The sequence below is a fragment of the Drosophila simulans genome, chromosome 2R, assembly GCF_016746395.2.
Source record: "Drosophila simulans strain w501 chromosome 2R, Prin_Dsim_3.1, whole genome shotgun sequence".
NCBI classification, from domain to species: domain Eukaryota; kingdom Metazoa; phylum Arthropoda; class Insecta; order Diptera; family Drosophilidae; genus Drosophila; species Drosophila simulans.
Genome location: NC_052521.2, coordinates 15789813 through 15811630, shown reverse-complemented (window position 1 = coordinate 15811630; position 21818 = coordinate 15789813). Strand labels below are relative to the sequence as shown.

The window sequence follows — 21818 nt, the reverse complement described above, 5'->3', positions numbered from 1 at the left end:
TCGCTTTTTGTCACTCGAATTGCGTTTTGAGTGGTTAACCGGGGTTTGCTGGCCAAGATCTTCATAAATTGGTGAAAGATACCCAAAACGGGCACATAAGCTCGGCGACGCGCATCCAAGTGGCAACTACCTAGTGAAAAGTCGAAAAAGTGCAATACCAAGTCCTGAAATCAAAAGTGTTTTTAAAAAGTGAATTTCAAGTTCAAAAAATATTATTCAGTTGCCATAGCTAAGAGAGAAATTCCAACAATTCAAACAAAATGGTAAGTCCTTTGTCCTTCAAATCACTTTCCTTGCTGAAACTGTACGAAAATCAGAAAATCAAACTTTAATTGTAGTTTGTTGAACTGTTTCGAAAATTGGCAGCGACTTTTCACCAATTTTCCAAGCTATTTGTTCGCATAATATTTACACAAATGGCAGTTCGCAGCTTTTAGTTTTTGCTATGACTTTGCTATTGGCCTTAACCTGTTGCGAAAGTTGGCTGCCAGCTTGGCAGTTTATGCTTTTTGGCCATTGCAAAACATTTTTCAAATACCAAAACGAAATGCCTTCATGTGGCACCAAGGGGAAAAGATTTAACAACACTGCATGTGGATCGTAAAAAAGTTATTACTTTTAATGCAAGTTGACACTCAAGTTGAAGTGTTTTCTTTATTTCGAGTTTTCACCTGAAGTTATATAATTAATTTATGAGTTTAATTCATATCGTGTTAGGAGAAACAATGGAAGAACCCTTTTTTTTCTTTGTTCAGCATTTAATGGAGAAAGTAAGGTCATTGTGTTAGTCACTAATTTACTTCCTGAGTAACAAAGACTCAACTGATTTGCTGACAAATGGCAGGCAATTAAGAGAAATCTCCAACGAACCTGAAAGTAGGCAATCATATTTCGAAACAAAAAGTATCTTGAAGTGTTTCGGTTAACCGTTAACCATATTCCAAAACTAGAGAAAGTCACGGTTCTTTTTCTCAATGAATTTGAGGGAAAATCCCTGCTGGTAACGCCCGCAGAACTTGAAAGCAAATGCGTCAGCATCCAGATTCAACCAGCTATCAGTTATCAATTGGTGTATTAGCGTATCAGTGACCATGCCCGTATCGCCCAAATATTTTTTTTCGGCTCGAGAATATATTGTGGAATAAATTTGTTTTTTATTTGCCAAACGATCCCATTAGATCGCCGTTAACCTCTTGTCACAAATTCAGGCACATCTGTTGAGCCCCTCCTGGCAACATTCGATCTATCATCTACTTAGAAATACGTGTATATAGCCTAGCCGAGGGTATTGGCAAAATCTGCTATTGATAAGTTGGATGGACGGTTATCGCCGGCGACTTCTTGTTTTTGTTATTGCTTTGGACTTGCGCCTCCGATTTGCGTCCGATCCGAGCTGATTATGCAGCCTGGACAGGAGAGCGAAATCTCCAGAATTCAGTTCGAATTTTGCGATCCGAGGTGGAGCGTGTGCGGTCAGACCAAACAATTCAATCATTTGCAACAGCAACGAATCGGAATATTCATATATATATATACCAATAGCTATTATCAGCGATCATCGACTTTACAACGTAATTCATCTAAATCAATTGAGCAGTGATCTTTGTAGACTTTATAGGTAGTTTTCCACGCCCTTCAGCCTCAACTGATGCACCACCAATATAACTTCCGCTTCCCTTTTCGCAACCTAGGTCAATCAGAGCAAACCCAAAATGGCCCTGTCCAAGATCGACTCCGAGATTGAGCAGGTTGACCAGGAGAAGTACCTGCGTCAGGCCACCAGCTACTATCAGGCGCTGGAGAAACCCCTGAAATACGGACCGGAGGTGAATTCCCTATCGGACTTGGTGGCCGCCCTTCACCGGGAATTCGAGTCCAATTATGTTAACATCGAGATGGTAAATCACCTTATGCTCAGCTACAAGTCCAATCCGCGGGAGTGGCGCAAATATGCCAAGTTCGATCGTTACACCTACACGCGGAACCTCGTGGATGCTGGCAATGGAAAGTTCAATCTGCTGATTCTGTGCTGGGGCGAAGGACACGGCTCCTCGGTGCACGACCATGCCGATTCCCATTGCTTTATGAAGATGCTGAAGGGTGATCTGCGCGAGAAGCGCTATGAGTATCCCAATAGATCTGCCAGGGACAACGGCCGGTCCCATCATCCCGATGGCGAGATCGATAGCCGAGAGCTGGTGGAGATTGGGGAGACACCAATCGCCGTCAATGATGTGGCCTACATAAATGGTGAGGAAACTAGAAACTTGAAAAATTGGGTATTCCTATACTTACTGTTTTTTTTTCGTTTTGTTATCCATAGACAATCTGGGCCTTCATCGCGTGGAGAACCCCAGCCATTCGGACACCTCCGTCTCCCTTCACCTTTACTGTCCACCCTTCGACACGTGCTCCGTATTCCAGGACAACCTGAAGAAGACCACCGCCAAGGTCACCTTCTGGAGCAAGTACGGCGTGAGGACGAAGCAGAACGAGCAGTAGATCCATCAAGATCCTCAAAATATAGCCTCTCGTATTGTTGCATATTACTAAGAATCTTTATTACTAGATATTTAATGAGCTAGGGCCTAAGAAGATCCGGGAGCTGAGCTATCAAATATGGCGAGCAAGGGCCACGTTGGCGCTGATAACTTCTCATTCCATTCCATTGGCTATCCCGGATCACAGTTGCGATTAGTGTACTTTAAGTGTTAGCTGTACCAAAAATATTCAATAAATAAGTGAACCATTGACAACTGCCTGGACGTGCTTTTTAATGCCACCAGATCCTGAATTGCATCCCCGTTAGGCATCCATGTTGCGTGATCTTTTCGGCGGACCCCTGTCCAGAGTTTGCTTGATCGACTTGAGCAGACCAGGTATCAGGTTTATGTGTTTGTCCACACAGGTGTTCGTGCAACTCTCAAACATGTGTTGGGATCGGGACATGTCCCGGTCACTCGGATTGCTCGGCAGTTGGGACCGCGCATCGCTGTTGCAATCCTGCGGATTGGCAATCGTATTAAAGAAAGGATATCTCACTCCAATACAAAGCATTTATAATTTGAGTTTAAGCTCCTACCCTGACGCAGTTTTGAAGTCGATTCTGGAACTGGCCCAGCTCGTGCTGCAGGAAATCCTGGGCATCCATCAGCGGGCCGGCGCACTTCTCGATGCAGTTCTGTACGCTCTCCAGCGTCCCACGATCATCGTCGCAGCAGCGGGCGGCACAGCGGTGCATCGTAGACTTGGAAACATCGTTCTTACCGGAAATGCATAGTAGGCAAGTGGAGGCCACACACTCACCTGCATTCTGCGCAAGTGTGTGCGGTACATGTCCTCGATCATGTCGCTGATGGCGCCCTCCAAGCGCTTTTTCTGTTGCTCCACCATTTCAATTTAAAATTTGAACAATTTCGAAAGAACAAAACTAAATGTTGAATTGACAGTTTTCGGTGTACAAAGTATGTTTATTTTTTTAACTGATGGCAAAACATGACATTCTTCCAAATATTGTTAGCACAACAGTTAGTGGTTGCTACTTAAGACTTTCAACAATTAATAAGGTAATTTTTGTTCTGTATTCTTAAAAGCAAAATTTGAAATGACTCCAGAGGTGGGACTCATTGCACGGTTATAAAATAAACGAGTTCAACAACTAATTATGATGTAAATGCAGGTTGAGCTAGACTTGGGGAATGCTCTCGGGTCCCTTGGAGAGCACAGCCTTCATGGTCTTCATCATGCCGGGAATGAGGCCCACATGTTTGTCCACACACTGGATGGCACAGCGCTCGAATTGGTCAGTGTACTTGGCTATCTGATCCTCATTGGGATTGGGCGGCATTTTCACCTTCACATCGTCGTTGCATTGCTGCGAAGGTGGAGTATGTGAAATATCCCTAGAGCCACCAGTGCAACAAGTGGGTGCAATTTATACTAACCATGACGCAACGCTGCAGTCTGCCTTGGAATTCGCCCAATTCGTGTTGAACGTAGTTCTGTGCCCTCGTCATGGGCGCGGAGCATCGATCCACACATCTCTGGACACTGTCCACGCTGGAGGTTCCATCCTGGCAGCACTTGGCCGCACACAAATGCATCTCATTCTGGAATTTCGTGAAAAGCAATTAGTCAGTTTCGGGATATTCCCTAGAAGCGAACTTCACTTACCTGCATTTTGCGCAGGTGCGTCTTGTCCATGTCGTCGATCATCTCCGTCACCGCGGCCTCGATTTTTTGACGCTGTTGCTGGATCATCTTGCTTGTTTAATTGTAATTACCCACGTCTTACAACCGATTTCGTAATATCAAAATAAATGCCGGCAGCGTGTTTTTTGTAAAATTCGATTAGTGATGAGCCGACGCAGCTGCTAATAATCGATTAGCAGTCTATCGGTACCACTCTTCTTCTTTGGTTTTCCACTAGGTTTTGGTTTTCTTGTGGATATTTTTAAGAAATATTAAATTAAAACCATGTCGCTGTTGCAAAAACTCATCAGGTCCGGTGTACCTATGGCTTCATTAACCTGTCGTTCCCGAATGCCAATGGCCATTCGGCTTATCAGCGGGGACACAGAAAAACCGGCAGAGGGAGCTACTCCCGCAGTGAATACGGAAACGCCGGAGACTAGCAGCGGCAAGGGAGGATTCGCCCGTGCCTTCGACAAGTACACGGCACCAGCCACGCCACCACAGCTGCCGGAAGACAACCAGACCTTCGCCTCCCTGCTGCGCAACTCCAAGTTGATAGATGTGGGTATTCTATTAAAGTAATCCCATTGTTTATGTAATAACCTGTTGATTTCTGGAGCAGCTGGGCAACGCCGAGGGCAAGGTGGTCAGTGGCAAGATCTTTCATGTGGTGGGCGATGATCTCTACATAGACTTTGGCTGGAAGTTCCACTGCGTCTGCAGTCGTCCAACTCGCAATGCCAGGTGAGTTTAATACAATCTCCTGTCTCTTTATCCAATTAACCACTTCTCCTACTTCAGCGACTATGTGCGAGGAGCCCGTGTTCGACTGCGCATCAAGGATTTGGAGTTGTCCACCAAGTTCCTGGGTTCGTCCAAGGATATTACCATTCTGGAGGCAGATTGCCATTTGCTGGGTCTTCTGTCCACGCCCACCCGCCAGTCGACGGCCAAAACGCCGAAAATCGAAGATATCCTATAAATCCTTTATTAAAAACAAGGTTTGTTAAACGTTACGTCAAGTCTGCGTCCTCCTTGGTTGTGAACTGGAACACTTCGTAGTGATGGTTGAGTTCCCGCACCGAATGCAGCTGGAATCTCGTGGCTAGAGCTCCGTTGTCAGAGTTCTTAACGAAAAATACTCTTTTCGCTCTGCTATGTACCAGGGCCATGGAGCACATAAGGCAGGGTTCCTGCAGCAGATAGATATCGTAGCCGGTGCACAGATAGGGTCCGAATTTGGCCAGGTTATCTGCTCCTTGATCTGCGTTCACTTCTTTACATTCTCTCGACTTTTCCGCTCCGAATGTCAGGTCTTTGTAGTCTTCATTGTTCATCAGGTAATCGTAGTAGGCTTTAGGAATACCCCGCAGAGTGGTATCCTCCTTGGAATCTTCAGTAAATGTAACCTCCGTTTCTGTGGCGCCTCCCTCTTGACTGCGAGCCACAAAATCGACGAGCATCATGCAGCAGTGCTCGTGGGGCCTACAACCTTCGGCAGTTCCAGCAATAGACACTATGCTGGGTTGTCGCGGATCCACGCAGATGCCCACCGGCCGATTGTCATTGATATCCCGCGAGAGCCTCACAAGCAATTGCCCGATCCTTTTGTGAAATGTGCGTTGTGCGGAGCTGAAGTTGCTGCCATTCCTCAGTGACTCCGAGTAGTGATTAGGGTGAAACTTGCAAGGCCAGTGCTTAAGGGTCTTCTCGTACTGCACCCGCAGTCGGGGCATCCGTTCCGGCACCTCCACCACCCGGACTCCCTGGCACAAAGCACGCAGCACGTGCTCCGAAAAGGCGAACTGTTCAAGGTGTTGTTCCAGGCTTTGAGACACTCCGATCTCTGAGCTGGGACATATGAGCACGCTGCGATCCTGGACGCGCTTTAGGTGCTGAAAGTGGGGCAATTTCTGTGAGAGCTCCTGGATGACCGCCTGGAGCTGCTGTTTCGTCTCCAACTCGCAACTGTGCGCCTTGATGAGCGCAATCTCTTCGTCGAACTCATCGGAGAGGATGGCCCGAATACCAGTGATGTCTTCATCCAGATTGGGTGATTTACGAGCACGTTTGTTTGGCGGCGCGGATATATCCATTATTTACTTCATTCTTCAATTAGAAGAATGCCAATTGGAATCGAATCGATTATTGGTTATCGATAAGTGCCAAGCGCTGACGCTGAAACAGCTGTTTGGGTATTAAGCGCCAACTTTGAAAAATGTCTTCTATTTAAAATATAAATTTGAAAATAATTTAGTAAAAGATAAAACCTTTAAAAGTCTTTAAAGCTATTTAGTTTGGAAGCTTATATCAAAAAGTGAAAGCTGTTTCAAACATGTTCTACTTTTTATGTAATCAGCTTATTTCTGATCAATTGTCTAATTTGCATTATAAATCCTTACAACCATTATCTTTTTTGATGTCTACATGTAAGCAGTGCCCAGTTTGATAACCAAAGTTTAAATTCAAAATTCCAGTGAAATATGTGCTTGTGATTTCTAGTCAAAAGTCAGAGGAAACATCGAAATGTGTCTGCGCTTGTTTTGCGGCTATTTGTCGCTCTACATTGGCTGCATCTTCATCGGCTTCACGGGGATGCTTCTAGCCTTAATGGTCTTTTCTGTGGGTCTATTCGAGATGATCAAGGGCAATCCGGAAACAATGCTTGTGGTTATGGCAATGGTCTTTGGCATTGTCCAAGCCCTAGCCAAAATTCTTCTTCTCCTCGGAACAATGTGGGTGAGTGAATACGTTTATCCCTAAATTTGTAAAGATATCCAATCGATGTTTTACAGGACATGTGCTGGGCTATGCTCTTGTCCTTCTTTATAGGTATTGCGGCCCTAGGGCTTCTCATCGCACTTGTGGTGCTCTTCTACATCCTCTTGTGGGACCCTCTGCACCTCCTTCTGGGCGCTTTTCTTAGCATACGTAAGTTGAAGAGAAGAAGTTTGGGATTTCGTTGATCTAAAAACAAAAAACGTAGAGTGCAACTTAATAGTACAAAAATTCTGTCCATATTCAAGTTAGATTTTTAATTCAAATAATATTTTCCCCTTATCCAGTCGAGATGTACTACGAATGGGTCATCATTTCAACCTGGTGGTGCTGTCGATCATGCACCCACGACTGCTAGGAGTTGCAGTTGGTTCCACTTGTTGCATGCATAGAAGATACAAACATACCATGTTGGAGATCGAACGTCTTGGAACGAGCATACTATACAACTCTCAGTGATCTTCGCTTCGAATGAAATACTGTGAGCACGAGAGAGAGAACTTGTATTCGAATACCCCCATTATTTGTGTATGAGGCGACTTCGTGCTCGGGTCTTCCGACTTGAGTGTCTTTCAAGTAAGTCAGTTCACTCTGAGACGCGCGCTGGATATGTCGTTCCTGGAGCGCTCGAGCTGTTCCTGCGAATAAGCGTGTGTGTGCCAGTGTACCGCCCCCTACCCGTCACGGAAAAAAAAATGAAATAAAAATATCGGCAGGAAAAATATCAAAAATTATATCTGAAAATACACAAGTGTATCTGCAAGTGCAGCCGTATCTGTGAGACGAGAGTGTTTTCCATTTGCCGCAATTAGAAGTAACGGTGCGAAGGTGATTTGCACGGGAGAAACTGGAAAATCAGCGAAGCGCGAGATACTTGTATCTGCAATTTGTGTGTTTTCGTTTTGTTTTCGGTTTCGCAAATAGCAAGTGAAGAGCCCATTACTTTAATTCAATCATCGATCGTTTGCAATCGTTTGTTGTGTGGCCCGCTTTTGGAGAATCCCCACAATTTGTTCTAAGTCCAAATAAAAGTAATAAAATAAAAGCCTCAACCCCAGAGACACAAGTCCGCGAGCCGGTTTAGTCATCCGAAAGTTCCGAGAACTGAGCGCAACTTTGAGATACATTCGCGTATTCTCATTCCGAATCGCTGGCCACCAGCTGTTGGCCACAATGCCTCCGTACCTGCTGGATATTTGCCTTACCCCGGAGCTTCGTAGACCGCGATAAGATATCGGCGACTAGTGGTGAATAAAGCCAGATACTCGTACTCGAAACTGCGAAAACGTCCATATACGAGAAACAGACGGAAAAGAAAATCGCACAGTTCGGTGCCAGTGTTTAAAGTTAAATCGAGCGCTTATCTTATCGGCCAGCCATTGATTGAGCTTTGCCTTTCCGCTCTGCGCCGGGTGAAGTCATTTGGCCACAATTCGCCCGTTTTAGATACTGTATCTGCGGCCATATCTAATGCAGCAGCCAAAGCAGTCGCGATAATAACGACCTCCTTCAGTGTCAGTTGCTGTGGCTCTGCAATCGCCGTCTAAATTTAGAGACAGATCAGGCGCGAGGGACCCGATCTGGCCAAAACTAAACCAGACGCACTCGGAAATCGTAAATCAAGTAGCCGGAGGAGAACCAAGATGGACATAGAATCCGATTCGGACACCTCGGAGAGATGGGAGGACTTTTTTGGTAAGCGAGCGGGATCACTGAACTTCTGCGTGCAGAAATGACATGACTCAGCGGGCTGGGGAGGTGCACTGAGGAAAAATCACGTATCAATCAAACAAATAAAGACTAGTAATATTGGTTTTGAGCATTTCAGACGAATTTAGTCTACATTTTAGTAATCCATCATTGAAGGCATAAGAACAGAAAAGATAAGGGGACTATGCATTTTACTACTATATGTTTACAGTAGGATTATTAATAATATATTTATGTCCCGATCTTATATTTCTTCCTGTGTGGAGGCACTACGCATTCTCCAAGAACTCCAAACTCCGAATATGGACTTGCGTACAAGAACAGACCATCAAGTTGGCTTTCTTTGGCTCGGCGGGTTGGGGGATGGCGATGGAATGGGGATTGGGGCTGGTGCTGGTGCTGGGACTGGGGCCAATGCATTTGGTGGCTCGACGGCACCGTTCCGTTCCCATAACTGTACAAAAAGTGGGGGGAAAATAAAATAACAACCCACTGAGTGGTGGCATTGCGTGAATTGCGGTGTAACGGGTTCGCTTTGTTTTTGCATTCCGCTTTTGCGCAGTCCGAAATTTTTCGACATTATTTAAGCGCTCGAAAAGTCGGTTGTAATGAAATTTAATGATAATACATAATTTCGTGCCATTTTGACCCACATATTACCATACAAGTGTGGCCAAGAAAAGGTCTGTCTTCGGATTTGCAATTTATGTTTTGGGTGGCTCCATTCGGTTTGTTGACCCACTTAATTCGTAACGCCGATTTGCTTGTAACTTTGTGGCACATGCTGCATATTTGTTTTCCTTCTCGCCGAAAGCTTTCGTTCAATTATTGCATTAGTCACAAGTCTTGACACTGCGTTTCTTTTGTTGACTTTCTTTATTATTATTGCACGCCCGCTAACAGCGGATGTTAGATAACGCCGCCCTTAGCGCAACAGCGCTGTGAGTAGCTCTGTTAGTTAACCCATGTGTGCCCAAAGAAGTTTTTTAAACGTACAAGAATCAATAAATCCCAAAAAATATATATATACATAAGTAATTTTTAACTAAGCATTTAAAATATTTAAGTAATATTTAATATTATACTAATTGCAAGTACCGCTATTAAAACTGTGAATTTAGGCAATCTTTGGGCCAACACAATTCCACACAAAATGTGTAGATAGAGAGAGTATAACTAATTTAGTTAAGTAACTTCCAAAAAATGCCTGAAGAAAATAGTTTAAAACGGGTTGAGATGGTGCGTCAATTATTGATAACGAACACCGCGAATTCAGCAAGTGGCCTTTGTTATATCAATTATATACCCATGAGTAGGGCGAATGAATCATGTATGGGTGATCGGGGGGTACTGCGGCATTTATGGGTTTGTTCTGCTGATCCCACCAGCTTAGACATGGACGATTGTGCAAGTGGCTGGCATTTGGCGGGGTCACCAAACGTGACGCCATCTGCCGGCCGCATGTCCAGGATATTACCGATATTGCAACGACCTATAAATAGAATATCGCCGGCAGTTGACCGCATGCACTATCAAATGTCACCAGTTCGTCTTCTTTTGCCCTTTCCATCTCCCTGTTTGTTTGCCTCTTCAACAACAGAGTCAACTTCAATTCCAGACAAACAAACAAAACGGGGAATAAGAAATTTTCATCTGTGGACACAAGTGTATGAGCAAGGGGGCGGGGTGCCAGGTCAAGTCGTTGAATTACCACTCGTAACCACAAACACCACGGGAGTCTGTTCATTCGATATTGTTAAAGATTGTGATCTGAGGAAACCTTTTTGGGCCCTGCGGTTCGCCATCGATTCTCTTGTGACATTTATTTGGCTGGCCTGGCTTTCATATTTGGTTTATTCAATAAATACTAATAGATATCGATGGTAGTAGTGCTAAGGAGGCGTTGATAAGATTTCGCCGCAGGTATTTATTGACTTTTTGATAAAGCCGACAAGGCCAGCACAACAGACCTGTTCGTACATTTGTGGCATGTGCGTGGCGGCCAATTGAAATACCCAAAAGTTAAGGGGTCAGTTTTGCAGTGCTCCACTTCCGCAGCCGCGGGGCAAAAGGTCCCAATTAAGGCAATTGACGAAGTTCATCTAATTAACCGCTGGCATAGAGTTCGGTTTCATAATCTTTGGGTTCATTGGCCAATTGGTTGTTAATGCCATTACCTCACCCAGTTAGTGTTGTCGTAGTTCGCAGGAAATGCCCAAGTCAAGTGTTGGTAAGAGAACTACCAGTTGTTGAAACTTTCTCGAAAAAGTGACACATTTGTAATCTAGTTGTGGTATTGTGATAAGTTTGCACGTTCTTGAGGTAGAAAATATATTTGGAAATCCCACTTTAACCAACAAATAGAGCCAACTTGGCACCACTGAGACGGGGCTATAAGTCTTTCCCCCTAATTGCCTGCAATCAGACTCTGGGATTTTGGAGTTGGAGTTGAAGCTGCAGTCATATCCCAGAACCAGACCAGACCTCAAGTGATCTGTGTGTGGGCCGGCAGTCGGCGTTTGTCTGACGTCTGACGACGTTTGTGGACGTCCTCTCAGCATCCAGCAACACGACGGTTCTCTAATTGCATTTCTCTCAGTGCAACGGCTTTTGTTGTGGGCGTTGCAGAAGGTCGTAAAACCCGAGTATTGTGCACGCACGTCCCAAAAGGTTTTTCTCAATGAAGTTTGAAGAGTCTGTCTAGTCATATACCCTAACCAAAATGGGCATTAGGAAGTTGTAAACTTTATAGACTGAATAAATTTATCAATTAAAAGTTCTAATTAATAATAAATAGCACATAAAAGATAATGGATTTCTTGTTCGCATAAAAGTGCACATGTAATGCGTTTTAATTGAAGCTTTTATTAATATTTTACATTTTGATGATAGCAAGCATGTTATTATAATACTTCTTTGGATTAAGAACAGTGCTTTCAATAGTTTTACTTTGTGTCTTGAAAAATGTCTTTGAAATTCATATTTTCCAGAAGGGTATATGGATATCTGACTGACTGTCAAGAGTCCTGCACATATTTCGTTTTTTTTTATGTTGCATTGGTACCTGGGGTTTAATGAACGCTTTTGCCGCTCACAATTCTATTTGGCAGCAGATTTACAACTTCCTTGCAGAAATGCCATTTGCTCCGGCAATTTACGCCCACCTTCGTCGAACGAGGGGGCGGTCTATGGATATACCTATGACATGCACTTAAGCCGCTTAGAACCTACATAGTCGTATATGGGTACTTGAGTTTATGTATACATAGGTGTACCGATCGATAGAAACTTCACGATCGTGAGTCACATTGAATCGGAAAAGAGAGTGACGGCCAAGAGAGCTGTGAAAAGTTATGTTATCAAGTTTTTTTTTTATTTGCTTTGGGTCTCGTCGTTCCTAGTGAAAGTAGTCACTGCAGTCACCCGTGCTCCCTCACGAGCCCCACCTTTCTCCCTCCCACTTTTCCATTCCATTTCACTGGGCAGGCACGCATGCGCAGAGCTTTGGTCGCCGCTCTCACTCCCACTTGTGGGCAACGACCGGCAGAGAATCTGTCACGCTTCGTCGATGTCTCCAGCCGTCTCAGTTGCTCTTAATGGCCACCTATAAACCCATCCCGCTGACACACTTTCGCTTTCATCGACTGCAATCGCCGATCTCTGACATAATGGCCACGATTTGCATTAATGCTAAACGATTATTATTTGGAAGATGCAGTGAGAAAAACATTCAGTTGTTGTCTTTCCAAATAAATCTAAGTACTAAATCAGATTTTTAGGATGGTTTCGATAGTAGATTGAGTTATATATTATCTAGTTCGATAGATTCATGTTATTAAAGCATTCAATTTGTGCATGCTACAGCAATCGCTCTATTGCATTTATATCGTTTTTATCTTTCTAGCGCTGCACTATTTAAGTAATGGGTATGGAATAGTCTCAACACTCGACTTTAGCGTTCTTTCTCCTTTTTTTCTCTGTAGAAGGAACAATCGACATTTATTGTTCGTTTACTCAATCGCATAAAGATTGTAGCCTCTATTTCCCATTCTCATTTGGCGAGTGAAACCGAAGCTCTATTTATTGATTAATTATCCCCCATGCCTGGTATTTGGGCAACGGAATTGGGTCATTGCAAATGGCAAAACACAAAATCAGCGGGAGTTAAGTGCCTTGGGGTATCACTAACTTTCTTGGCCGCATTTCGGCCGACAGCAGGGGGTGGCCCATTGCTGGAGTCAAGGTCATAACTATCATTAGTGAACACCTTTGGAGCGGTGAAAAACCTGAGGAGCTATATAACTTTTACCTATGCCTACTGAGTGATTCATACAAACGCTTTTATTGCTCAAGTTTTTAATTGCGCCTCAAAATACCCGAGTTTATTTTCGTTCTTTTTATAAGTGCTCACTTGAATAGTAAAAAATTCTATTGGCTTAGTTCGCTGCGAAATAAATTCCAAAAATAGCTAAAAAAAAATAAATGGATACCCATTGGATGAGTGAAAAACTATGATGAAACAGGCATATCGCTTTAAAGCGAATGCGAAATATTTCCGCATTGCCTTCAGCTCCCACTTTTGTTGTTTCGAAAGTGATTTCAAACGGTGGAAGTTTATATAATTTCCATACAATAGCAATGCAATTTTATAAATGAGACGCTTTCCAACTAAGTATTTCAATGGGCTATCTCACAAAACTACTTATTAACACAATCGTTCCATTATTATAATTGAAATATTGCTGTAACCACTTTAAGTCGGCACAGAGATGACATTGATCCATGGCATTGAAACTTCCAACTGTCTTACGGTTCTGAAACGCACTGTATTCACACATATACATACATACGTACATAAATACCGAGCAGTTGGGTGTAACGAAGTTTTTGAGCGGCCAACCTTCAAATGTCAGCGACTGTTTTACATTGAGTCGCTGCTGCGGCTTAAAGTTGTAAAATGCATACGTAAAACAATAAACAATTAAAGATTCACACATCCAATGTGGAGTGCCTGGAAATTCCAATCGAAAAATGCAGTCTTATTGGGCAAATGTTAGTCACATTGTCTCAGATTTCTCATTTTTCGTTTGCCAATCAAACAAAGCCAATGTCTGGACATTGTTTAAGTATTCATATGGCCAAAACAAATTGTTTACCTTTGGCCAAACATGGGCAAACACAGCTGTTTGGCAACAAAAAGCCAGAGCCAAATACAAAACAAATTGCGTTAGAATTGTGTTTATTTAGCTCGCCAAGCCGAACAAATGCAAAATTCTCGGAGCCGAAAAAGCTCTAAAAATATGCTGCTGAACAGGTTTGTTATTTTAATTTTTTTTTATATTTTTGTGCCTTTTCTGTTTAGCACAAAAGTTCAACAAAATTGAAAGAGAGCGAGTGGAAAACGTGAGCAGCTGTGAAAAGCAAACAATGAGAAGCGAGAATCTGAACTTTGCCCAAGCCAAATACAAAAGTTGCTTACATAAGAACTTTAAACGGGGTTTAATAACCAAAAAAAAAAACATTAAAGAACAACATGTTAAGTTTGTTTGGTAACCGATCTTAGCGCAGTGGAAAATTCCTTTTTTATGACAGCAATTATGAGTAAGCAGTTTAATTTTATTTACTATTCTTCATCGTATATGAAATATGTAAAATTCACACTGCCTCATGTCAGTTTAATTTTCCAATCAAATTTTAAAGTGTGATCACTTATCGATCGATTGATTCATGATCACCTGCAGAAGACACCGATCGTAGGCATCTATCTTTATGTCTTTCGATGTCGAGTTTCCAGTTTCTTGGGCCACTCCCCTCTCACTCACGCCCACCTGCTAAATGCCAGTATACCTGCATTTGCATGATTTCCACATTAAAAACAATAGAAAACGCTTTAGTGAAGTTGCTCGACTATCAGATACCCGTTACTTAAAAGCAAGTGCTGCAGCAAGCATGTTTAAGTTTGCAGTTCTATTCTAATTATTCCATAGAATACTAGTAGAACAGAAAATTGTCGAAAATGAACGGTGGCGTCTGCCCAAAAATCGATGTTTCAAGTGAAAACTGGTTGGTGATGTGTGTGTCTGGTGTTTGAGCAATCTGCGTGATCAATACACGACGCTAATGTACAGATCATGAGCACTGATTGCGCCTGCTGCATGAAAATCGGAAAAACTCGTTGTCGTCTGGTATCTGCAGCCCCGCTGCACTTTGCAGTCCATCATAGTCTTTTCAGTCCGGCAACTTGTTCTCCAGTGCGGCGGAGATCATCGTCATGGACGCAACAATGATCATCACGATGATCGCGGCTCGTTCTATCCTCTTATTAATTTCCAACACAATCTGTGCGGCATATCATGTCAAAAATTACAAAGAGTCGCTTGTTCAGGGGGCTGGGTCAAACACATATATATACATACATATATACTCGTATGTATACTCGAATGGTTTGAAATTTATGAGTTTGCTTTAGGTACCGCCGCTCTAATTAATTCGAATGAACATCGTCGGTTTGGCTTCGGGGCCCATGACCTGTGCACCAGTTTCCCAATACGCGTATTTGCCCGGAAAATTAACGCCACGCCTTGTGGGCTCATTAAAAAATGGCAATCAGCGTGACCATTCCGTAACCAATAGTTTTACCATTTGGCCAACATCAGCTAATGAAGGTACTGGGAGAATTTATCATGTGATCACTAACTATTTAAGGAAATTATGGAATATTTGTTTTACTAAGTAACGTACTGGTATATTTTAGTATCTATCTATCTGAGATTGGAATTATTTTCGATTTATGTTAGTTTTTTTTTCACTGTGCCCAGCCTTCACCTTCACCTTCGATATGGGGCTTCAAACCCATTTGTATGTCGCTGACGCTTTGTAATTTAAATGAATTTGTATTTAACAACATTATTTCGGCCAGTCGGCTGGCAATGGCCAACGTGGCGTATGATTTTAATGATACCCAGTCAAGTCTAAGGTTACAACGTTCATTTTGTTGTAATCCGAACTGTGGCTCAAGTTCGCTGGCGTATGGATTTCCTACATTTATTTCGCAGCGATTACTGAACGATTACGCCGGGCCAATATCCATGGACTACAAATTGTGCGGACATGCTAGCTAGCTGGGATGTGGAAAAAAAGTGAAAGAGCCCGAAAGACTTGGTCGTGATAACACGTAGGCCACAAACAAGGCGCGCATGCGAGTGCCACGCCCCCTTGGAATGCCGAATCGAGCTTAGTATTTTTCCTCATCTTTGGCACGTCTGTGGAGCTCGTAGCCGAGCAACAACACCCACTCGATATGGCCGACAGAGGTTTATCTCTTCTCGACTGGCTGCACAGTCTTATTTGGTTGGCATTGCCTGGTTTTATGACCTCCCCCCAAGAAAAGCAGAAAACCGAAAAATAACGAACAAAAAGACTATGGTTACGCCTCTCCTCGAGTCAGGTGCCGCAACAAAAGCTGGGGTCTCGCATCTCGGATTTCTCGGATTTCGGCCTAATGGCCAGCTCAGTCTAAGCCATCTTGTACACATTTTTCTACTCATTTTTATGGCCAGCGTATAAATCTGACCGCCATCACAAGTGGATTTCCAAAGGCCTTATCTACAGAATCACACTTTCGTGGCGATTAGAATTTTTGATTTACAAGACCCATTTGAATTCATTATGGAGAGTGTAACGTTTATTCATGTTGTTCCACTAAGAATATAAACTTAGGACAAAGCAAAATGGAATTCCTCGACCAAAATGATTACCTTTTAATCAATTTTTCCCCTTGGCAATCAAGTCAAGCCAAAAATGCAGCCAATTGCAGAAATCAAGTCGATGAGCGATCGTAAAGTGCTCAGCGAAATGCGCACGTAATGCTCATAAATGAATTTGCATTTGCCGAACATGGGAACAAGAAATGCGAAGCCAAAACTGGCACAAATTAAGTGAAAAGTAGATACATATCTGTCGGCACCTTTTGGTCGATCATGTTTGACACAAATCAAATCGAAAACAGCCGGCGAGCAACACGAAAACAAATCAAATTAATCCAAATCGATGGCGATTAGCAGGCGGAGCACACGACGGGCGTAAAAAACATAAATGGCTCGGGAAGCTTATCACTGAATTTGGACGTGTCTCGGAGTGGGTGAGTGACCTGGACAAGCCAGCTCCACCTAATTAGCACCTCTAATTGCGGTCCGAGGTGTAGCACTAATTTGGGTAGAGTAAACACTGGAGTAAACGCTTTATTTAACCTTTTCTCGCTTGCGCAATCGCAGCTTTCGGCATCGGTGGCGTATGCGTAATGTGCTTCTTTATTTACTTATTTCGCTTTTTTCGGAGCATTTTGGTTATTCCGAGTGCATGGCTTTTCTTTTATTTGTCAATGTCGTGCAGTTGGCATTACGCCATTATTGTTATTGTTCCCTGGCGTACATTTCTCTGCCTTAATCTCTTAACCACTTCGGCTTATATAAACCAATTAGTCGCCTTGGCATTTGCATTGAAATGCATAATTTATGAGTGCAGAAGACAGAAGACAGGCAATTATTATCCAGCCAAATCCCAAAGTGTGGCAAAAGATATAAAGAAATGTTTTCCGCTCACACGAACCTTAGGCGCAAATGAAGCAATTAAATTCAACAGATGCAGACTCATAAAATTATATTTTAATGTGTTGGATTCGTTGTCTGCGTCTGCCTCTTTGCGGAATATTATGTTAATTTCTATGCACGAAGCATAAAATTTTAATTTCGTGTAACTTTAATAGGCCGTAAAACGTTTAACTTTTGAATTTTAATTACTTTGCTCTCTGGTGATATAAGCCTGGCATAGATCATGCTGGTTCTCCAGATTGTTTGGTCGATTGAATTGGCTTTCACATCAGCAACGCTGCTGCAGTTCTAGGCGATTTATTACGACTAAGCCAGCATTATCTGTGTCCAATGCGGGACTTTCTTTCATTACTTTGAAGCTATTTTTTTTTTCTACCATAGAAATTGTTTGAATTTTGTACACAAAGAAGTATTGTTATGATGGTAGACGTAAAAGAAACTTTCTTAGATTTCTGAAAATATAACATAATCTTTGATAATCCCATTCTACATTTAGATTGTTCAAAGTGACTGAATTTTTCTGAGTGCACTCTCATGTTTTGTTTTTTGCCAAATTTATCTCCAGTCGAGTTGAGCCAAAGTATCTGTAAGCTACTTTTATAGCTCTTGCCGCTGCCTAATTGCTTTTCTCACTCGTTTCACCGTTTTCCTTTCTTTGCAGGTAAGCAGCCCACAAATCTCTAGACAGCACCACTGACCCACTTGCTCGGCGACAAGTGGCGCCACCAGGGGATCTCGAGGAGATTTCCAATCCCGCAGGGCGGCATCATACCTAAACCAATCGGATGGGGATGTATTCGATCTGATCTGCATGTGGGAGATATCTTTATTGCTATGTGTCACCATTATCGCAGTGTGCTTTCCACTCATCCATTGGCCCCTTCATGAGTTATGGTCCCCCATTCCCAGAGAGATCGGGTTAATTAAATGCGCTTTTCCCTCTTCGCTGACAGTCCGACTTTCCCGACCATTCGCCCTCGCTCAGTTGACAAGATGATGCTGGTATCCGCGGTGATAAGATCTTGAGATCGCCGATCCATTGACTCTGCTCCATATTTCGGCATGTGCGGAGGTGCCAACCTGTTCTCTAATTGGGTTAAAATGTAGTTGGCCCGGCCCAAGGCGGAAATCAGCCGACACAGCCGGGCGTTGGCCATTTAGCAATTGATGTTGCAAATGGCGAGTGGCATGATTTATTCGTGAGCCTGCCGACTGACCTGATTTTCGATTGCATTTTAATGATGCGAAAAGTGCCAAAAAGTGATAGCTGGTTTTGCCATAGATATTTAACTGACTTTGATATGGTTAGGAAACAAGAGTGGTAAATTATATTATAGAAGGGTGAAGCATCTGGAGTTGCTAAGTATAAAGTATACTATAAGATACTAGTAGCAACTATATTAAATGCGACATAAGGGCAGCTAGTTATAATCATTTGTAGTTAAACCCAAGAGTGATCTTTAATCGGTTTAGAAAACTTTCGGTGAGACCATCTGGGAACCCTCACATCGGTCGACTGTGTCAAATGAACCTGTCAAACGTCAGCAGACATTCACTTTCTCCTCGGCGCAGCTGGCGCCTGGCAATGGGTGGTGGTCGGAGGTTGGTGGCTATGGGCTGGAAACGGTGGCTGGAGGTGAGCTGCATCCTGTGCCGCGCTAAATTGCAATTTGTTTATGCGCCCAGCACCCACACACAGACACACACGTTGCGAATCGGTAGGCAATAAGTCAAACGCCGCCGCCGAAAGTTCAACAAATTATGGAGAGCTAAAGGTTTCAGTAAACGCCGCACATTTGTTGCTATTTTTGCGCTTCCGTTGCATGTTGCAATTGCATACTGCATATTGCAGATGGAGTTGAAGTCAGTCAGGCAGTCAGTTAGTCAGCCGGCTGTCTATCATTTGCCAGGCACTCATGCCTTTCATTTTAGCCGCAGACAATTGCCATGCCTCCCCGGACAGCGGCGATCACCCGCAATATACAATCCCGATTCCCAATTCCCGCCATCCAATCCCCTCCTGCATTTTCCTGCCCTCAAAGGGGCCGCTCTTTCATTTTTGCCCGATCCGCAGTGCAATTTCTATTTGTGTAACGCTTCGTTTTCATTCATAACTTTGCGTTGGGCTGAATTTGGATCGGGAAATGCATTGGGTGCCCACAAATTAATGCTAAACTCTGTTTAAGTTGCACCACCACCACCCCGAAGCCCTCTTATGCAACATGCGATCCTTTGATTTTTCCATCTGCTGCTGCGTTCGGCGGCAATGAGGAAGTTGTCTTTTGTGGGTGACTGTGGCAAATGGCCAGCGTCTGATTATGATTATGGTGGGGTTAAGTTTCGTCGCGATTTGCTGCGGCTTTTTTTTATATATTTCTTTTTTTTTTGCTTTTTGGGCTGCGAGGCGATTGCCTGCTGTGATAGCCCAAATGTGTGGCAGGCCAAAATAAGCGACTGAAGTTATTGTTATTGGATCATTACTTTGGCTATAGAAAACAGTACAGCCTGAAAAGGTCAGTAATTGCTTGGCGTTTTAATTTAAATCAAGTGGTTGATGCCTTATGACTGCCAAAGCCCTAAGATGAAAGTATGTATATTTATCAAGAATTCCTTTTAATATTTACGAAAGTAACTCATCGATTGTTATGGTCTGAAAACAAGATTTCGACTTGGCAGCTGCACGTCCTCGACCTTTCCGCGATCGGCCAAGTGGCTGAAGTGGCTGCTGCCAGCTTTTCAATAACAATAAAGCTGAGATCCCCGCGCTCCACTCTCTAAATCACCTTGTCAGTCGTCAGACAATGCAGCCTGGCGCGTGCTTCTGGCCAGGCCCAGATAAGGCCCAAGAAAGAAACCAAGCAGCCAGCTCCTCGGGGAGATGCAGATGCAGATGCCAGACGATGACAGCTTCGAGCCGAACCAAGCCGAGCCTAGCCCCCATTTGCCTGGCCCATTAAACGGCAGCCCAGGTGGGCGTCGCCCCGCATCCTGGCCTTCACCATGTCTCCCTGCCCCTGCCTGCTCCTCATCAACAGACAACAATGGCAACGGAGGCGTCATCTACCAGACTACGCCGGCTAACAAATGTGTCCGTGCAGCTTGATGATGACAGGTCCCAGGATTCGCGTAATGAGTTACCCACACTTTGCGAAATAGGGATATAGGTTCTAGATTCAAACTATAGTATGTATAACCTAATATCAATTGGAATGTTTCAAAAACTATTAATCTAGATTATTGAACATTTCGAGTAATTCAGTTGATTTGCATAATTCCCAACCCTTGGAACCTATAATTTTTCGTTGTGCATGTCTGAGGAGCCCGGTTTTTAGAGTGGACCCAAATTCCTGGGGGTTGGCGACTGACTCCATTTGTCAAGCCAAAGTTTAAGCGGCGTCATGTGCATTAATTGTGGCAAATGTTTGCCCGAGCTCTGAGCCCAAACCAAACAACCGGAGGGCAGGGCAGTTGGCTGGCTAGCAGATCATGATTTTGGGGCGGTCTTGAGTCTTGAGCTTGAGCATGAGCGAAAGTGATTTCGGCCGCCGGCTGCATAAATCCTGCAATGAATAATTTAGTCGTTCGCCAGTCGCGACCGTGGAATCGAATGGAATGGAAACCAAACGAAACGTACTCTTTGGGGGAAGCATTTAAGCCGCAGGAGTTGCGCCCAGCCCCATTTGACCACCCAAGCGTCAGTGGCGGCGGCGCCTTGGCGGCAAATTCATCACATGAGTGTCCCCCGCTTCCAAGATCCCAACGCGAACCGCTTCCCTCGTCACCGACCTCTTAAACCCCGGGGCGACTACGCTAAATCGTGTGTGAATGGCTTGACGAACTGCAGCGGCACAGTGGGGCAAAAAAGCGAAAGTAATGCTAGAATTGAAGTGACCAAACATAAATGTGTAAATCTTCATATATCAGATTTGTATAAACACTAATAGAGATCAAACCATTGAGGTTCCTAGGAATTTTTGCAAAAAAACGAACTCTTTGATTTAATCTTCAAAATCTGCTAGTCGCTGTCTTCAAAGTATCAATCAATTACTTACTTTCTTCACTATGAAATGCAACACTGGCAGTGCTGTCAATTCTTAAAAATATTAAGAGAAAACTAGTTGTTTCCTTTGTATTAATTTTAGGCGTATAAAATAATGTACACCTCCGAGTGCCTGACCACCGTGCAGAGCTTTGCTTTAATGGCCCCAACCTGGCTTGGCCGGGCTTGACCATTACGGCGACCAATTAGTCATTCGGCACTGGTCTTACATGTCATCCGTCCGAGGGGTTTGGCCAAAGAGACAAACAGCATACAAGCAGGCAGTCTGTAATTTGTTTGTCAATTAAAAGCGCCGGCAACATGCAAAATGCCTTTTGTGCGACTCACTTTCGCAACATGTTGCACGTAGCCAGTTGCCGGATGAAAGCGGGGTCACAGAATTCACCGGAGCGGGGTCACCATTGAAATGGAAAAGGGAATGGGTTGTGCCAATGCCAGGGGAAGTGGCCTCCGAATGCGGAAATTGG

At 43.7% G+C, this 21818-nt stretch overlaps 7 protein-coding genes across 10 annotated transcripts in view; 4 read left to right on the top strand and 3 right to left on the bottom strand.

Annotated features, from left to right (window-relative positions):
• Nucleotides 1-89: 89 nt before the first annotated feature.
• LOC6735142 (cysteine dioxygenase type 1) lies at nt 90-2753 on the top strand. The gene is made up of 3 exons (XM_002082083.4): nt 90-263; nt 1692-2250; nt 2324-2753. The coding sequence occupies exons 1-3, from the start codon at nt 261-263 to the stop codon at nt 2500-2502; spliced, it is 741 nt and encodes a 246-aa protein (XP_002082119.2). The 5' UTR covers nt 90-260; the 3' UTR covers nt 2503-2753.
• LOC6735141 (protein FAM136A) lies at nt 2537-3448 on the bottom strand. Of its 2 annotated transcripts, XM_016168431.3 has the most exons (4): nt 3307-3448; nt 3083-3247; nt 2771-3003; nt 2537-2715 (listed from the first exon to the last, which is right to left on the bottom strand). In XM_016168431.3, exons 1-3 carry the CDS (start codon nt 3391-3393, stop codon nt 2806-2808), a joined length of 450 nt encoding a protein of 149 aa, XP_016028423.1. In that variant the 5' UTR covers nt 3394-3448; the 3' UTR covers nt 2537-2715; nt 2771-2805. The 2 variants fall into 2 exon arrangements, with proteins under 2 accessions (XP_016028423.1, XP_002082118.1); XM_002082082.4 differs by having other exon boundaries at nt 2537-3003.
• Nucleotides 3438-4316, bottom strand: LOC6735140 (protein FAM136A). The gene is made up of 3 exons (XM_002082081.4): nt 4174-4316; nt 3945-4109; nt 3438-3874 (listed from the first exon to the last, which is right to left on the bottom strand). Exons 1-3 carry the CDS (start codon nt 4258-4260, stop codon nt 3686-3688), a joined length of 441 nt encoding a protein of 146 aa, XP_002082117.1. The 5' UTR covers nt 4261-4316; the 3' UTR covers nt 3438-3685.
• Nucleotides 4317-4467: 151 nt separating this feature from the next.
• On the top strand, nt 4468-5210 carry LOC6735139 (28S ribosomal protein S28, mitochondrial). The gene is made up of 3 exons (XM_002082080.4): nt 4468-4755; nt 4817-4938; nt 4996-5210. Exons 1-3 carry the CDS (start codon nt 4477-4479, stop codon nt 5174-5176), a joined length of 582 nt encoding a protein of 193 aa, XP_002082116.1. The 5' UTR covers nt 4468-4476; the 3' UTR covers nt 5177-5210.
• LOC6735138 (probable inactive tRNA-specific adenosine deaminase-like protein 3) lies at nt 5160-6407 on the bottom strand. The gene has a single exon (XM_002082079.4). The coding sequence runs from the start codon at nt 6288-6290 to the stop codon at nt 5208-5210; it is 1083 nt and encodes a 360-aa protein (XP_002082115.1). The 5' UTR covers nt 6291-6407; the 3' UTR covers nt 5160-5207.
• A 189-nt stretch (nt 6408-6596) lies between these two features.
• On the top strand, nt 6597-7753 carry LOC6735137. 2 transcript variants are annotated; one of them, XM_002082078.4, is made up of 3 exons: nt 6608-6933; nt 6990-7125; nt 7260-7753. In XM_002082078.4, exons 1-3 carry the CDS (start codon nt 6721-6723, stop codon nt 7328-7330), a joined length of 420 nt encoding a protein of 139 aa, XP_002082114.1. In that variant the 5' UTR covers nt 6608-6720; the 3' UTR covers nt 7331-7753. The 2 variants fall into 2 exon arrangements, with proteins under 2 accessions (XP_016028422.1, XP_002082114.1); XM_016181626.3 differs by lacking the exon at nt 7260-7753 and having other exon boundaries at nt 6597-6929.
• Nucleotides 7754-8472: 719 nt separating this feature from the next.
• Nucleotides 8473-21818, top strand: part of LOC6735135 — a 41530-nt gene continuing 28184 nt past the window's right edge. For both annotated transcript variants that reach the window (XM_016181627.3, XR_006541646.1), the window contains exon 1: nt 8473-8667. In XM_016181627.3, the coding sequence (XP_016028418.1) occupies nt 8616-8667 (52 nt within the window). In that variant the 5' untranslated portion in view covers nt 8473-8615. The remainder of the gene's footprint in view (nt 8668-21818) is intronic.

Excerpts from the sequence above, each read along its gene's own strand:
- LOC6735142 (XM_002082083.4), top strand. Across the intron at positions 2,251-2,323 it reads TGATGTGGCCTACATAAATG|ACAATCTGGGCCTTCATCGC; the intron begins GTGAGGAAACTA and ends TGTTATCCATAG.
- LOC6735141 (XM_002082082.4), bottom strand. The coding sequence starts at position 3,393 with ATGGTGGAGCAACAGAAAAAGCGCTTGGAGGGCGCCATCAGCGACATG. Across the intron at positions 3,248-3,306 it reads CACACTTGCGCAGAATGCAG|TCTACGATGCACCGCTGTGC; the intron begins GTGAGTGTGTGG and ends GATGTTTCCAAG. Across the intron at positions 3,004-3,082 it reads GACTTCAAAACTGCGTCAGG|GATTGCAACAGCGATGCGCG; the intron begins GTAGGAGCTTAA and ends GCCAATCCGCAG.
- LOC6735140 (XM_002082081.4), bottom strand. The coding sequence starts at position 4,260 with ATGATCCAGCAACAGCGTCAAAAAATCGAGGCCGCGGTGACGGAGATG. Across the intron at positions 4,110-4,173 it reads CGCACCTGCGCAAAATGCAG|AATGAGATGCATTTGTGTGC; the intron begins GTAAGTGAAGTT and ends ACGAAATTCCAG. Across the intron at positions 3,875-3,944 it reads GACTGCAGCGTTGCGTCATG|CAATGCAACGACGATGTGAA; the intron begins GTTAGTATAAAT and ends CCACCTTCGCAG.
- LOC6735139 (XM_002082080.4), top strand. The coding sequence starts at position 4,477 with ATGTCGCTGTTGCAAAAACTCATCAGGTCCGGTGTACCTATGGCTTCA. Across the intron at positions 4,756-4,816 it reads GCAACTCCAAGTTGATAGAT|CTGGGCAACGCCGAGGGCAA; the intron begins GTGGGTATTCTA and ends TTTCTGGAGCAG. Across the intron at positions 4,939-4,995 it reads CGTCCAACTCGCAATGCCAG|CGACTATGTGCGAGGAGCCC; the intron begins GTGAGTTTAATA and ends CTCCTACTTCAG.
- LOC6735138 (XM_002082079.4), bottom strand. The coding sequence starts at position 6,290 with ATGGATATATCCGCGCCGCCAAACAAACGTGCTCGTAAATCACCCAAT.
- LOC6735137 (XM_002082078.4), top strand. The coding sequence starts at position 6,721 with ATGTGTCTGCGCTTGTTTTGCGGCTATTTGTCGCTCTACATTGGCTGC. Across the intron at positions 6,934-6,989 it reads TTCTCCTCGGAACAATGTGG|GACATGTGCTGGGCTATGCT; the intron begins GTGAGTGAATAC and ends GATGTTTTACAG. Across the intron at positions 7,126-7,259 it reads GGGCGCTTTTCTTAGCATAC|TCGAGATGTACTACGAATGG; the intron begins GTAAGTTGAAGA and ends CCCCTTATCCAG.